Source organism: Scyliorhinus torazame, chromosome 7 (genome assembly GCF_047496885.1).
Source record: "Scyliorhinus torazame isolate Kashiwa2021f chromosome 7, sScyTor2.1, whole genome shotgun sequence".
Classification (NCBI taxonomy): domain Eukaryota; kingdom Metazoa; phylum Chordata; class Chondrichthyes; order Carcharhiniformes; family Scyliorhinidae; genus Scyliorhinus; species Scyliorhinus torazame.
In genome coordinates, this window is record NC_092713.1 from 116,163,709 (window position 1) to 116,180,498 (window position 16,790).

At 48.1% G+C, this 16,790-nt stretch overlaps 1 protein-coding gene across 4 annotated transcripts in view; it reads left to right on the forward strand.

Moving 5' to 3' along the window:
- The first annotated feature begins 1,821 nt into the window (after window positions 1-1,821).
- ndc1 (NDC1 transmembrane nucleoporin) overlaps window positions 1,822-16,790 on the forward strand; it is a 58,342-nt gene continuing 43,373 nt past the window's right edge. For 2 of the 4 annotated variants that reach the window (XM_072511303.1, XM_072511305.1), the window contains exons 1-5: window positions 1,822-1,992; window positions 3,241-3,361; window positions 3,456-3,557; window positions 6,612-6,786; window positions 6,924-7,059. In XM_072511303.1, the coding sequence (XP_072367404.1) occupies window positions 1,957-1,992; window positions 3,241-3,361; window positions 3,456-3,557; window positions 6,612-6,786; window positions 6,924-7,059 (570 nt within the window). In that variant the 5' untranslated portion in view covers window positions 1,822-1,956. Of the gene's footprint in view, window positions 1,993-2,189; window positions 2,226-3,240; window positions 3,362-3,455; window positions 3,558-6,611; window positions 6,787-6,923; window positions 7,060-16,790 lie in introns of those variants that run through there. The other 2 variants (XM_072511304.1, XM_072511306.1) reach the window with 2 other exon arrangements.

Consider the following 16,790-nt stretch of genomic DNA (forward strand, 5'->3'; position numbering starts at 1 on the left):
GATACCATCCTCCAAGCTGAACTCTGACAGCTTGGACGAAAATGTCCATAACTCGCCTGGAAGCTGCTGATGCTGCCCTTCGTATAGCACCATCTGCCGAACTTTCAATAGGATCAGATCTGCCTGGGTACATTCATGGATCCGGGATGCCATGACAGGCCAGGAGTCCATGAAATTCAAAGTAACAACACATCGACTGTCCTGGGGGTTGATAAGGGGCCAGTTGGTAAAGAAAAATGTGCATCGCGTTCGTGATTTGAGTCCTATGTTCAGAAGAATACACGTAGGGGCGATAAACAGGACCCAACGCTGGATCTGCATGGAGGCAATGGGTGGAATCGCCATATCATCTATGAAAAGTCTGAGCAAAGGTTTATGGTCTATAATAATAGTGAAGTGGTAGCCGTAGAGGTTTGGTGAAATCGTTTTACCTTGAAGACCACTGCCAGAGCATCCTTCTCGATCTGTGCATGCATTTGTTCCGCCACGGCCAATGTACATGAGGCAAAGGCGATCAGAAATTCCCTTCCATTCTATATCCGGTGGGACAGAACAGTGCCAATCCCATAGGGGGGAGCATTGCATTTGACGAGCAAAGGTTTGGTGGGATCGTAATGCATCAGTAACCCTGAGAGATCCTCAATACGGGGCATGGGTAATGATCCAACCCGAAGCCATGTTTACTGTCAATTTGCAATCCACGTAAAAATGGACTATTTTGTCTGGCTTTATTACCGGTACCACCGGTGCTACCCAATCAGCGAAACACACAAGCCAGGTGATACCAAGGTCTCCAATCGACTGAGCTCGTATTTTACCTTTTCCAGCAAAGCATAGGGGACCAGGCGAGCATGGAAATACTGTGGTGGGGCTTCCGGGTCAACCTGTGTGCGGGCTGTGGCCCCTTTGATCTTCCCCTGTCCGGGTTGAAACACTTTGGGGTACTTGCCCAGCACCTGGCCCAGGCCTCCAGATCCCATCTGGAGGATGTGCTGCCACTGCAGATGGCGTAACCAATCATGACGCTTGGCCCTTTTCTACAATAAGCAGAAGGGGCACCAATTGGTGCCCACAAACCATTGGGGTCACAATAGTACCAGCGATATCCAACGGTTCGCCCGTGTAAGTGGCCAGCCGCCCCCTTATTGGGGGAGCTCATATTCTGCACGGTCCACGGGGTAGTAAATCATTCCCACCCCATAAAATCCGTGCAGGTATAACACATTCATTCATGGGATATGGGCATTGCTGGCTAGGCTAGCAATTATTGCCCTTGAGAAGGTGGTGGTGAGCTGCCTTCTTAAACCACTGCAGACCATGTGGTGTAGGTACACCCACAGTGCTGTTGGGGGGGGGGGGGGGGGGGTTTCCAGGATTTTGACCCAATGACAGTGAAAGAATGGTGTATCTATAACAATTTTCATTGAAAGAAAGGACAGCTAACTTGCAAAGCTTTCCAAGTTGTCTCACAGAAGTCTTAATAAGACAAAACTTGGGATCGAGCCCAGAGGTAGGAGGGGTGACTAAAAGCTTGCTTAAAAAGTGTTTAGTTTGTCAATTTCATTTTAATTAATATTTTCTTTGCGAATTTTATTATCTAACTGCTTACCTTTTGACAAAGTTGAAACTTGTGATTAGTTGTTTAAAAGTATGCTGGGATATAATTTCTATATCTATTTTTGACCTTCAGATAAACATGTTGATGAGCACATGAAATTGACAGGCCAGCCTGATGAGCCAGATCTGTCCTCAAGGGGGCACCGGCGGTTGCCAGTATGAAATATGGCGTCTCATCGACCAAATGGTCACAGCGGGTTGCGTCACTGCGAACGTAGAAAGCGTGCGCCGGCACCGAGACAGGAGGCTCCGAAAGGTGTTTGAATTGGAAAGCGCGGGAGCGGCCTGGGCCGGAGGGTCCCGGACACCCAGAGGGAGGAGTGAGCGCGCGGGGTAGACATGGAGCAGCCCGCAGGCTCCTGGTTCATCCGCAAGGTGAGAGAGAGAGAGAGCAAACGGTAGATTTCATTCGGGCCGCGCTGGGCCATGAGGTCTAGTTGCAGTTCCTGTGTCACCTGTAAAGGCCAAGCCTAGGCTCTGCTGACTCTCCCCGCACACTGGAACAGGGATATTTAAAACAAACTAGCAGTGGAAGGCCGGCCGCCTGCGCGGCGCTTTGACTGGGATGGCACTGTCTCCAGTTCCACATGAGGAATGGTTTACTCGTGGTGAGGCATTCGATGCTGGTTGGCGTCTGGGGAACTAAATCTCAGCTCATCTCTCCGGCTGTTTTATTCCGGGGGGGCGCTTGCTTGTAATATTGAAAGTTGTCAACTTTCCAAATCGAATTCTACACCAGCTCAGTGAAGCTGATCGTATCAATATTGGGGTCAGCTCAACACAATCTGTCAATAGCACTACATTACATGAAGCAATCTTTGTCACCCTTTGAAAAGGGGAAGATTACATTTTGAAAGAAAGGTGCGTCTTTCTTGACCAATGGCTTTGGGACACTGAAGTACTTCAGCCTAGCGTGACCATTTGCCCTTGTGTTCTGTGGACTGTCCACAATGAGGTACTGTGCCCCACACCCTGGGCAGAAAATCTCTCCAGAGAGACCCCTCTTAGCTGGGGTAGTGTGTGGCAGTGTTGTCTGTGTGAGCTGGGTCATGGGAATGTGTTAATGCGTTTAATGGAAGTATTTTAAAGAAAAGAAGAAATCTTTATTGTCACAAGTCGGCTTACATTAACACTGCAGTGAAGTTACTGTGAAAATCCCCTGCCTCTCTAACTCTGTAGATAGGGCTCAGTCTCGCTGTATTTAAAAACAGTGCAAGTCAAAGGTTAAATCTGGATCTGTGTCTACGTTTATAGATGCTGTGCTCCCGGTCTGTGTGTTCCTGGATTTAGTTTAGAAAATATGGTCACTCTAGACCTATCTCCTCCAGGATTCTCTGTAAAACCTACCTTTTTGACCAAGCTTACCCGCCTGATTATGTGGTATGCTTTCAAAATGTATTTGGTAATATTTCTGTGAAGGGCCTTGAAGCATTTTACTGCACTAAAGGTACTTTATGTGCACATTATTACTGCAACCCTAATAATCTCACTGAAAATAATTTGCAAGATTTGGTTTCAATCTGAAAAGCAGTGTGAACAATAACTCGAATTGTATGTTTGTTTTTAATTTGTATGAAATGATCCACTTAGTATTAATTCCTGTTTTGTCACCTTGCTTTCCAGGTGTTCAGCTGGCGAGTAGCAGCTGCAATTGCTTGGTCTGTCCTGCTGTTACCTATTTCCACAACTGTGTTTATACTGTTGAGTAGAGTGAATGTGTTCCATCCTATCCAGTGGATTACAGGTATTGTGCTCATGATCCCAACGTAAAACAAAACAATCCCCTTTGAGTGAATTGGTTGGTCAAACCTCCATGTCTTTTCTCTTTTTTTCCCAAGACTCGTGGAATCATCTGAATAATTCCTATATAATTTTTGCAGTTCTGGTGCTATGTGGAGTCATAGTGACTATTGGGATCTTCAATATGGAATTTTACACAGGTATTAAATTTTATTCCTTATACATGTCTGATGCTGACAACTGGTCTGATCATGTCTTCCTCTTGGTTCTATTTTTACACAACTCACTTTTGTATGTGATGCAGTACTAAATATTCTAAGTTTTCAAATTGTGTGATTTACCTTTGTGGCCCTTGTATCATGAGTAAGGATGTTAAATTGGTGCTTTTCATAAACATTTCATTTTAAAATGGGAAGTCTGTTCCATTGTGAGAAAAGGCAGGGATTTGCATTTGTCATTGCTTTGCCTTTCTCTTTCAGACATTGGGTGCCTGTGCATTTCCATCATTTCCTGATTATGAATGATTGCTAGCTTTCCTCCGTTCTTGCAAAATTTGACAATTGCATGTAACATTCTTGTAAAGGCTGATTGGCTAGTACAGATTTGTAGTTTATGGAATAAGTTGTTTTTGCTTTGTGCTGTGACATAAATAACCAAGGTACACCAGTTATGCATGCAGAGGAAAATAGCTGACCAGTTAGGAAGGGTGACTGAAAATCTGGTTGAAGGGAGAATTTTGAGTTGCTATTTGCAGAAGGAGAGGCAAGTGGAGATGATTTGGAGGGATTCCAAATATAGGACCCAGAAAATTGAAAACATTAATGCCAGTAGAGGATGGCCTCTTGTGGGGATCGTAGAATCATTGAATTTACAGTGCAGAAGGAGGACATTAGGGCCATCGAGTCTGCATCGGCTCTTGGAAAGAGAACCCTACTTATGCCCGGGCCTCCACCCTACCCCAGTAATCCCAGCTAACTTTTTTGGACACTAAGGGGCAATTTATCATGGCCAATCCACCTAACCTGCACATCTTTGGACTGTGGGAGGAAACTGGATCACTCTGAGGAAATCCATGCAGATGGGAGAATGTGCAGACTCCGCACAGACAGTGACCCAAGCTGGGAATCCAACGTGGGACCCTGGAGCTGTGAAGCAACTGTGCTACCACGCTGCCCTTGCGGGTGTGTGTGGGGTTGAGTTGGTGATGGCGGGAAGAAAATTAGCAACGGTCAGAGTAAGAAAGTGAGTGGGCACATGCATGGCAGATGCAGTACAATGTGGATAAATGTGAGATTATCCGCTTCGGTAGCAAAAAATAGGAAGGTAGATTATTATTTGAATGTGCATAAATTGAGAGAAGAGGCTACTCAGCGAGACCTTGGTGTCCTCGTGCATCAATCGCTGAAAGTAAGTGCGCAGGTTCAGGCAGTAAAGAAGGCAAATGGTATGTTGGCCTTCATAACGAGATAATTTGAGTATAGGAATAGAGGTGCTTTATTGCAATTGTATAGGGCATTGGTGAGGCCACACCTGGAGTTTTGTGTGCAGTTTCGGTGTCCTTATCTGAGGAAGGATGTTCTTGCAATGGAGGGAGTGCAGCGATTGTTCACGAGGCTGATCCCTGGGTTGACAAGACTGCCATATCAGGAGAGACCAAGTCGGTTAGGATCATATTCATTCGAGTTTAGGCGAGTGAGAGGGGATCTCATAGAAACTTATAAAATTCTAACCGGATTAGACTGGGTTTTCATAAAGAATGTTCCCGATGATGGGGAGTCCATAACTAGGGGCTACAGTTTGAGGGTAAGGACTGAGATGAGAAATTTCTTCACCCAGAGAGTGGTGAATCTGTGGAATTCGCTACCACAGAAAGTAGTTGAGGCCAAAATGTCATGTTTTGAAGGCATTAGATATACCTCTTGGGGCTAAGGGGATATTGGGGAGTGGGGGGGGGGGGGGAGGCGGCATCAAGGTATGGAACTTGATGATCAGCCATGGCGAGATGAATGGTGGCGCAGGGTCAGAGGGCCAAATGGCCTCGTCCTACTTCTATTTTCAATGTTTTGGGCAGAATACAGAGTTGGAGAAAAATGAGGACGTTTGGGAGGGAAGCCGCAGAAATCAAAAAACAAGAATTTTCATTTAGCCCACTGGGACCCATTGATTCCTCAGTGAGGAAGGTATGATGGGCAAACTGGTCCCAGGCAAACAGTGGAAGAGATTTGGATTAGCTGGAGTTCGGTAATGGTGAGAAGCCAGCAAGGAGATTGCACTCAACTACTCCAATAATGTCTCCTAAATTATTTTAGTTGTGTGCTGCCTGTTCAGTTGAATTTGCGGTAACTAAAAATGTTTTGGGGCATTGACTGTCTTGAGTTTTTGCACTAGGCCCCCCCCCCCCTCCTCTTTGTCTAATTATGTGGAATGATGATCATTCTTTACTGAGGTTGAGGTTTTGCTGCATTTTGGGGTATGTGTAAATGTGTGAAATATCCTTTTAGATCTGGGCTTCTCAAATTTTATCTAGTTTTTTTTTTATTCGTTCAGTTTTTGTGGGGTTAAAGAATCCACGATTAGCTCCTGTAGGGGTGTAGACGGGTCTGGTATCGAAGAGGAGGATGTTACAGCGTGTTATTCGTGCCTCTGGGGGTGAGGGGGATGTTTTCCGATGTGCGCCCGAGCAAGTCGCGAAGACCTTACCCTGAATTCCCAATTTTGTTATGAGAAAATTGCCGAATGGGAAGGTGTGCACCATTTTAGCATGTTTTGAGGATCTTGTCGTGTTGGAACTTGTTCTTTGGTAATGCATACGGAGGTGCCAAGTTCAATCTAATGATTGTACAGAGCCAATTGTATTGCTGTTCTGCTCTCCCCCTCTATATCTTCGTATGTTGAGACATTCTTGCTGTGCTGCACTATTCCTGTGGTTTAGTTGCGCTATTTGTTAAAATTAAAAACTTCAATAATTTCTTTTTTTACAAAGGGAGTTTTCATACTTTGAGTTGCAGTTTACAGGGGAAATTGTTCAAGTCTGATGAAGGCATGTACAAGGATATCCGTGCTGAAGAATGGAGGTGGACAATTTTGCCTAGGTGGAACTAGATGTTTTGGTCAGATAAAACTTTAGAAATGTGATCTGTTATCTATACAGTTTACCCCCTCACCCTACCTCCCTGTCGGTAAGTTAATGCCCTCTACCATGCTCTCGCACCTGCTGTTGCACGTGCACAAATTATTTGTCCTTTCCTCTGCAGTGGAGCCTTCTATCCCATGCAGTCGGATTGCACTCATAGGAAACGTGTTCCACCCTCATCGGTTTCTCCATTCAGTGGTGCATGCGGTGGTGGGGATGCTGATGGCATGGTGTGCAGCAGTAATTGCTGGGGGACGTTATCAATTGATCAGCGTAATGTGTTCATCCCAGGACAGGTGAGCATGGAACTTAAGCAGTCAAACAATTTGTAGAATATTCCTGAATGGCGTTTGTGTGTAGCCCCCTCCACCCTCCCCCAGTCTTTATTTGTTGCCAACAAACCCATCTACTTTGACTGTTCTTGTCATTGCAGCTCAGCATCCAGCAGCCACGTGTGCCTGAATGAGTTTCACATTTTCTTACTGATGGAAGGAGCCTTTATAGGATATAGTTATAGTCTTCTGTATTTCGTGAACAACTTCAATTATTTGTCTTTCCCAATTCTGCAGGTAAATGTTTCTTATTTTTACTTTCTACTTTTAGATTAAACGTAGATTGAACTTTCTTTTTTAAGTATCTTGCATTGGCTCCACATAGAGACTGCGAGCTGAAAACCATGATCTACTTTGTTCTACTGCATTTTAAAACCTAAGCTTGTTGCCATCTAGTCACTGCTTCTTGATTCATCTGGTCTTTGACTCTACTCTCTCCACCTTGAAGGTCTCCTTAACTTTGTCCTTCGGCTTATAGTTTTTAAAGTCATTTCAACCCCCCCCAAAAATTCTTCTGGAATCTTGCAATTCCCTCGTCAGACATACAAACAAGCCATTTGCTCACAAACCTCTACTTTATCTCCAACCTCCTGCTCTGTGTTTCTATTTCATCCTTTGTAGACCTTGGACAGTGTGGGTAGCCGGGCACACTTCAGTCATTGGGACCAGCATGTGTGCAGGAAGTGTCTCCAGCTGCAGTTCCTGGAAGCTCGGGTTTCAGAGCTGGAACGGCGGCTGGGGACACTGTGGAGCATCTGTAAGTCTGAGAACATTGTGGATAGCACGTTTAGAGAAGTGGTCGTATCGCAGCTGAAGGGACTTGAGGAAGGAAAGGAATGGGTGACCACAAGCAGTCCAAGAGAAACAGACAGGTAGTTCAGGAGTCCCCTGAGGTCCCACTCTCAAATCCATATTCCATTTTGGAGGCTGATGAGGCTGGTTGCTCGAGGGAGTGCAGACAGAGACAAGCTTTTAGCACCACAAGCAGCATTTCTACTCGAGGAGGGGTAAGAGAGGAAGAGCATTAGTTTTTTTTTAATAAATATTTTATTGAAAATTTTTGGTCAACCAACACAGTACATTGTGCATCCTTTACACAACCTTATAACAACACAGATAACAATGACCTATTTTATATAAACAAAAAATAAATAAATATTAAATAACAAAAATGAAAACTAGCCCTAATTGGCAACTGCCTTGTCACAAGCTACGCCCCCCCCCCAAACCCTGTGCTACTGCTGCTGCCTTCTTTTTTCCCCCATCTATCTATCCGCAAGATATTCGACGAACGGTTGCCACCGCCTGGTGAACCCTTGAGCCGACCCCCTTAGGACGAACTTAATCCGCTCTAGCTTTATGAACCCCGCCATGTCATTTATCCAGGTCTCCACCCCCGGGGGCTTGGCTTCTTTCCACATTAACAATATCCTGCGCCGGGCTACTAGGGACGCAAAGGCCAAAACATCGGCCTCTCTCGCCTCCTGCACTCCCGGCTCTTGTGCAACCCCAAATATAGCCAACCCCCAGCTTGGTTCGACCCGGACTCCTACTACTTTTGAAAGCGCCTTTGTCACCCCCATCCAAAACCCCTGTAGTGCCGGGCATGACCAAAACATATGGGTATGGTTCGCTGGGCTTCTCGAGCACCTCGCACACCTATCCTCCACCCCAAAAAATTTACTGAGCCGTGTTCCAGTCATATGTGCCCTGTGTAATACCTTAAACTGAATCAGGCTTAGCCTGGCACACGAGGACGACGAGTTTACCCTGCTTAGGGCATCTGCCCACAGCCCCTCCTCGATCTCCTCCCCTAGCTCTTCTTCCCATTTCCCTTTTAGTTCATCCACCATAGTCTCCCCTTCGTCCCTCATTTCCCTATATATATCTGACACCTTACCATCCCCCACCCATTTCTTTGAGATCACTCTGTCCTGCACCTCTTGTGTCGGGAGCTGCGGAAATTCCCTCACCTGTTGCCTCGCAAAAGCCCTCAATTGCATATACCTGAATGCATTCCCTTGGGGCAACCCATATTTCTCGGTCAGCGCTCCCAGACTTGCGAACTTCCCATCCACAAATAGATCTTTCAGTTGCGTTATTCCTGCTCTTTGCCACATTCCATATCCCCCATCCATTCCCCCCGGGGCAAACCTATGGTTGTTTCTTATCGGGGACCCCCCCAATGCTCCAGTCTTTCCCCTATGTCGTCTCCACTGTCCCCAAATCTTCAGTGTAGCTACCACCACCGGGCTTGTGGTGTAGTTCCTCGGTGAGAACGGCAATGGGGCTGTCACCATAGCCTGCAGGCTAGTCCCCCTACAGGACGCCCTCTCTAATCTCTTCCACGCCGCTCCCTCCTCCTCTCCCATCCACTTACTCACCATTGAAATATTAGCGGCCCAATAGTACTCACTTAGGCTCGGTAGTGCCAGCCCCCCCCCTATCCCTACTACGCTGTAAGAATCCCTTCCTCACTCTCGGAGTCTTCCCGGCCCAAACAAAACCCATGATACTCTTTTCTATCCTTTTAAAAAAAGCCTTCGTGACCACCACCGGGAGGCACTGAAACACAAAGAGGAATCTCGGGAGGACCACCATCTTAACCGCCTGCACCCTCCCTGCCATTGACAGGGCTACCATATCCCATCTCTTGAAATCTTCCTCCATCTGTTCCACCAACCGCGTTAAATTTAGCCTGTGCAATGTGCCCCAGTTCTTAGCTATCTGGATCCCCAGGTAACGAAAGTCTCTTGTTACCTTCCTCAACGGTAGGTCCTCTATTTCTCTACTCTGCTCCTCTGGATGCACCACAAACAGCTCACTCTTCCCCATGTTCAATTTATACCCTGAAAAATCCCCGAACTCCCCAAGTATACGCATTATTTCTGGCATCCCCTCCGCCGGATCCGCCACATATAGTAGCAAATCATCCGCATACAAAGATACCCGGTGTTCTTCTCCTCCCCTAAGTACTCCCCTCCATCTCTTGGAACCCCTCAGCGCTATCGCCAGTGGCTCAATCGCCAGTGCAAACAGTAATGGGGACAGAGGACATCCCTGCCTTGTCCCTCTATGGAGCCGAAAATATGCCGATCCCCGTCCATTCGTGACCACACTCGCCACTGGGGCCCTATACAATAGGTGCACCCATCTAACATACCCCTCTCCAAAACCAAATCTCCTCAACACCTCCCACAAATAATCCCATTCCACTCTATCAAATGCTTTCTCGGCGTCCATCGCCACTACTATCTCCGTTTCACCCTCTGGTGGGGCCATCATCATTACCCCTAACAGCCTCCGTATATTCGTGTTCAGCTGTCTCCCCTTCACAAACCCAGTTTGGTCCTCGTGAACCACCCCCGGGACACATTCCTCTATTCTCATTGCCATTACCTTGGCCAGGACCTTGGCATCCACATTTAGGAGGGAAATTGGTCTGTAGGACCCGCATTGTAGCGGGTCCTTTTCCTTCTTTAAGAGAAGCGATATCGTTGCTTCAGACATAGTCGGGGGCAGTTGTCCCCTTTCCTTTGCCTCGTTAAAGGGCCTCGTCAGTACCGGGGCGAGCAAGTCCAAATATTTTCTGTAGAATTCAACTGGGAATCCGTCCGGTCCCGGGGCCTTTCCCGTCTGCATGTTCCTAATTCATTTCACCACTTCTTCTACCTCGATCTGTGCTCCCAGTCCCACCCTTTCCTGCTCTTTCACCTTGGGAATTTCCAGCCGATCCAAAAAGTCCATCATTCTCTCCCTCCCATCCGGGGGTTGAGCTTCATATAATTTTTTATAAAATGTCCTGAACACTTCATTCACTCTCTCCGCTCCCCGCTCCATCTCTCCTTCCTCGTCCCTCACTCCCCCTATTTCCCTCGCTGCTCCCCTTTTCCTCAATTGGTGTGCCAGCAATCTGCTCGCCTTCTCCCCATATTCATACTGTACACCCTGCGCCTTCCTCCATTGTGCCTCTGCAGTGCCTGTAGTCAGCAAGTCAAATTCCACATGCAGCCTTTGCCTTTCCCTGTACAATCCCTCCTCCGGTGCTTCCGCATATTGTCTGTCCACCCTCAAAAGTTCTTGCAGCAACCGCTCCCGTTCCTTACTCTCCTGCTTCCCTTTATGTGCCCTTATTGATATCAGCTCCCCCCTAACCACCGCCTTCAACGCCTCCCAGACCACTCCCACCTGGACCTCCCCATTGTCATTGAGTTCCAAGTACTTTTCAATACATCCCCTCACCCTTAGACACACCCCCTCATCCGCCATTAGTCCCATGTCCATTCTCCAGGGTGGGCACCCTCCTGTTTCCTCCCCTATCTCCAAGTCCACCCAATGTGGGGCATGATCCGAAATGGCTATAGCCGTATATTCCGTTCCCCTCACCTTCGGGATCAATGCCCTACCCAGCACAAAAAAGTCTATGCGCGAATAGACTTTATGGACATAGGAGAAAAACGAGAACTCCTTACTCCTAGGTCTACTGAATCTCCACGGGTCCACACCTCCCATCTGCTCCATAAAATCCTTAAGCACCTTGGCTGCTGCCGGCCTCCTACCAGTCCTGGACTTCGACCTATCCAGCCCTGGTTCCAACACCGTGTTAAAGTCTCCCCCCATTATCAGCTTTCCCGTCTCTAGGTCCGGAATGCGTCCTAGCATTCGCCTCATAAAATTGGCATCATCCCAGTTCGGGGCATACACGTTTACCAAAACCACCATCTCTCCCTGTAGTTTGCCACTCACCATCACGTATCTGCCCCCGTTATCCGCCACTATAGTCTTTGCCTCGAACATTACCCGCTTCCCCACTAATATAGCCACCCCCCTGTTTTTCGCATCCAGCCCCGAATGGAACACCTGCCCCACCCATCCTTTGCGCAGCCTAACCTGGTCTATCAGTTTCAGGTGCGTTTCCTGTAACATAACCACATCTGCTTTAAGTTTCTTAAGGTGTGCGAGTACCCGTGCCCTCTTTATCGGCCCGTTGAGCCCTCTCACGTTCCACGTGATCAGCCGAGTTGGGGGGCTTCCCACCCCCCCCCCCCTTGCCGATTAGCCATCATCTTTTTCCAGCTTCTCACCCAGTTCCCACGCAGCTGTATCTCCCCCAGGCGGTGCCCCCCCGCCCATCCTCTCCCGTACCCACTCCCCCCTTTCCCCAGCAGCAGCAACCCAGTAATTCCCCCCTCCCACCCCCCCCCCGCTAGCGTAATTACTCCCCCCATGTTGCTCCCAGAAGTCAGCAAACTCTGGCTGACCTCGGCTTCCCCCCCGTGACCACGGCTCGCACCGTGCGACGCCCCCTCCTTCCTGCTTCTCTATTCCCGCCATAATTATCATAGCGCAGGAACCAAGCCCGCGCTTCTCCCTTGGCCCCGGCCCCCATGGCCAACGCCCCATCTCCTCTCCCTCCCCACCTCCCCCCATCACCACCTGTGGGAGAGAGAAAAGTTACCATACCGCAGGATTAGAACATAAAACCCCTCTTCGCCCCCCACATTCGCCCCACCACTTTGTCCAAACGTTCTTTTTAATAGTCCACTCATTCCAGTTTTTCTTCTACAATAAAAGTCCACGCTTCATCCGCCGTCTCAAAGTAGTGGTGCCTCCCTTGATATGTGACCCACAGTCTTGCCGGTTGCAGCATTCCAAATTTTATCTTCCTTTTATGAAGCACCGCCTTGGCCCGATTAAAGCTCGCCCTCCTTCTCGCCACCTCCGCACTCCAGTCTTGATAAACGCGGATCACCGCGTTCTCCCATTTACTGCACCGAGTTTTCTTCGCCCATCTAAGGACCATTTCTCTATCCTTAAAACGGAGGAATCTCACCACTATGGCTCTGGGAGTTTCTCCTGCTCTCGATCCTCGCACCATAACTCGGTACGCTCCCTCCACCTCCAACGGACCCGTCGGGGCCTCCGCTCCCATTAACGAGTGCAGCATCGTGCTCACATATGCCCCGACGTCCGCCCCCTCCACACCTTCAGGAAGACCAAGAATCCTCAGGTTGTTCCTCCTTGCGTTGTTTTCCAGTGCCTCCAACCTCTCCACACATCGTTTCTGATGTGCCTCCTGTATCTCCGTCTTCACCACCAGGCCCTGTATATCGTCCTCATTCTCGGCTGCCTTCGCCTTCACGACCCGAAGCTCCTGCTCCTGGGTCTTTTGTTCCTCCTTTAGCCCTTCGATCGCCTGTAGTATCGGGGCCAACAGCTCTTTCTTCATTTCCTTTTTTATCTCCTCCACGCAGCATTTCAAGAACTCTTGTTGTTCAGGGCCCCATATGAAACTGCCACCTTCCGACGCCATCTTGGTTTTTGCTTGCCTTCCTTGCCGCTGTTCCAAAGGATCCGCTGCAATCCGGCCACTTTCAAAGAACAAAGAACAAAGAAATGTACAGCACAGGAACAGGCCCTTCGGCCCTCCAAGCCCGTGCCGACCATACTGCCCGACTAAACTACAATCTTCTACACTTCCTGGGTCCGTATCCTTCTATTCCCATCCTATTCATATATTTGTCAAGATGCCCCTTAAATGTCCCTATCGTCCCTGCCTCCACTACCTCCTCCGGTAGTGAGTTCCAGGCACCCACTACCCTCTGCGTAAAAAACTTGCCTCGTACATCTACTCTAAACTTTGCCCCTCTCACCTTAAACCTATGCCCCCTAGTAATTGACCCCTCTACCCTGGGGAAAAGCCTCTGACTATCCACTCTGTCTATGCCCCTCATAATTTTGTATACCTCTATCAGGTCGCCCCTCAACCTCCTTCGTTCCAGTGAGAACAAACCGAGTTTATTCAATCGCTCCTCATAGCTTATGCCCTCCATACCAGGCAACATTCTGGTAAATCTCTTCTGCACTCTCTCTAAAGCCTCCACATCCTTCTGGTAGTGTGGCGACCAGAATTGAACACTATACTCCAAGTGTGGCCTAACTAAGGTTCTATACAGCTGCAACATGACTTGCCAATTCTTATACTCAATGCCCCGGCCAATGAAGGCAAGCATGCCGTATGCCTTCTTGACTACCTTCTCCACCTGTGTAGCCCCTTTCAGTGATCTGTGGACCTGTACTCCTAGATCTCTTTGACTTTCAATACTCTTGAGGGTTCTACCATTCACTGTATATTCCCTACCTGCATTAGCCCTTCCAAAATGCATTACCTCACATTTGTCCAGGTTAAACTCCATCTGCCATCTCTCCGCCCAAGTCTCCAGACAATCTAAATCCTGCTGTATCCTCAGACAGTCCTCATCGCTATCCGCAATTCCACCAACCTTTGTGTCGTCTGCAAACTTACTAATCAGACCAGTTACATTTTCCTCCAAATCATTTATATATACTACAAAGAGCAAAGGTCCCAGCACTGATCCCTGTGGAACACCACTGGTCACAGCCCTCCAATTAGAAAAGCATCCCTCCATTGCTACCCTCTGCCTTCTATGGCCTAGCCAGTTCTGTATCCACCTTGCCAGTTCACCCCTGATCCCGTGTGACTTCACCTTTTGTACTAGTCTACCATGAGGGACCTTGTCAAAGGCCTTACTGAAGTCCATATAGACAACATCTACTGCCCTACCTGCATCAATCATCTTAGTGACCTCCTCGAAAAACTCTTATCAAGTTAGTGAGACACGACCTCCCCTTCACAAAACCGTGCTGCCTCTCACTAATACGTCCATTTGCTTCCAAATGGGAGTAGATCCTGTCTCGAAGAATTCTCTCCAGTAATTTCCCTACCACTGAAGTAAGGCTCACCGGCCTGTAGTTCCCGGGATTATCCCTGCCACCCTTCTTAAACAGAGGAACAACATTGGCTATTCTCCAGTCCTCCGGGACATCCCCTGAAGACAGCGAGGATCCAAAGATTTCTGTCAAGGCCTCAGCAATTTCCTCTCCAGCCTCCTTCAGTATTCTGGGGTAGATCCCATCCGGCCCTGGGGACTTATCTACCTTAATATTTTTTAAGACACCCAACACCTCGTCTTTTTGGATCACAATGTGACCCAGGCTATCTACACCCCCTTCTCCAGACTCAACATCTACCAATTCCTTCTCTTTGGTGAATACTGATGCAAAGTATTCATTTAGTACCTCGCCCATTTCCTCTGGCTCCACACATAGATTCCCTTGCCTATCCTTCAGTGGGCCAACCCTTTCCCTGGCTACCCTCTTGCTTTTTATGTAAGTGTAAAAAGCCTTGGGATTTTCCTTAACCCTATTTGCCAATGACTTTTCATGACCCCTTCTAGCCCTCCTGACTCCCTGCTTAAGCTCCTTCCTACTTTCCTTATATTCCACACAGGCTTCGTCTGTTCCCAGCCTTTTAGCCCTGACAAATGCCTCCTTTTTCTTTTTGACGAGGCCTACAATATCTCTCGTTATCCAAGGTTCCCGAAAATTGCAGTATTTATCCTTCTTCCTCACGGGAACATGCCGGTCCTGAATTCCTTTCTACTGACACTTGAAAGCCTCCCACATGTCAGATGTTGATTTGCCCTCAAACATCCGCCCCCAATCTATGTTCTTCAGTTCCCGCCTAATATTGTTATAATTAGCCTTCCCCCAATTTAGCACATTCATCCTAGGACCACTCTTATCCTTGTCCACCAGCACTTTAAAACTTACTGAATTGTGGTCACTGTTCCCGAAATGCTCCCCTACTGAAACATCTACCACCTGGCCGGTCTCATTCCCCAATACCAGGTCCAGTACCGCCCCTTCCCTAGTTGGACTGTCCACATATTGTTTTAAGAAGCCCTCCTGGATGCTTCTTACAAACTCCGCCCCGTCTAAGCCCCTGGCACTAAGTGAGTCCCAGTCAATATTGGGGAAGTTGAAGTCTCCCATCACCACAACCCTGTTGTTTTTACTCTTTTCCTCTCCTTTTTCCATCCGTGTCCAGGGGGAATTCCCTTCTGGTTTACCGCACAATGTTTTTAGCCGTTAAAATTGCCGTTGGGGCTCCTATCAAGAGCCCAAAAGTCCGTTCCACCGGGAGCTGCCGAAACGTGCGACTCAGCTGGTCATCGCCGCACCCGGAAGTCGAGGAAGAGCATTAGTAATGGGGGGGTTCTATAGTCAGGGGAACAGATCGGAACGACTGTGGCCGTCAACGTGACTCCAGGATGATGTGTTGCCTCCCTGGCGCCAGGGTGCGGGATGTCACCAAATGGCTACAGGGCTTCCTGAAGGGCTGGGTGATATGGTAGAGGTCATGGTACATGTTGATACCAATGATGTGGGTAGAAAGAGGGATGAGATCTTGAATCAAGAATTCAGGGAGCTTGGCAGTGGACTAAAAAGCAGGATTTCTTGGGTTGTAACCTCTGGATTACTCTCAGTTCCACAGGCTAGCGAGTGCAGAAATAGGAGAATAGCACAAATGAATGTGTGGCTTAAGAGTTGGTATTGGGAAACTGGGAGGATTTTAGATTCCTGGATCACTGTGGAAAGTGTGACCTGTACAAGCAGGACGGTCTACATCTGAACCAGAGCGGGACTAACATCTTTGCCGGCGGGTTTACAAGTGTTGTTGGGAGGAGTTTAAACTAATTCAGCAGGGAGGGGGGGGGCACAGACAGTTAGCAGAATAGGGACACATCATAATGCAGAAAAGCAATCCTGTCAGAGGGAATACAGCACGATTAGGTTTCAAGGGAGTACAGCAAGGCTGGATGGTCTCTACTTTAATGCCAGGAGTATTACAGGTAAAACCGATGAGGTAAGGGTGAGGATTGGCCTGTGGAATTATGATATAGTAGCCCTCACGGAGAAGTGATTGAGAGAGGGGCAAGATTGGCAGCTCAACGTCCTGGGATACAGAATCTTCAGGTGAGACAGAGGAAGGGGTAAAAGAGGAGGCATTGCATTATTAGTTAACAAGTCAATTACTGCAGTAAGGACAGCTGCTACCTTGGAGAGGGCATCGAATTAAACTTTGTGGGTAGAGTTTTGGAATT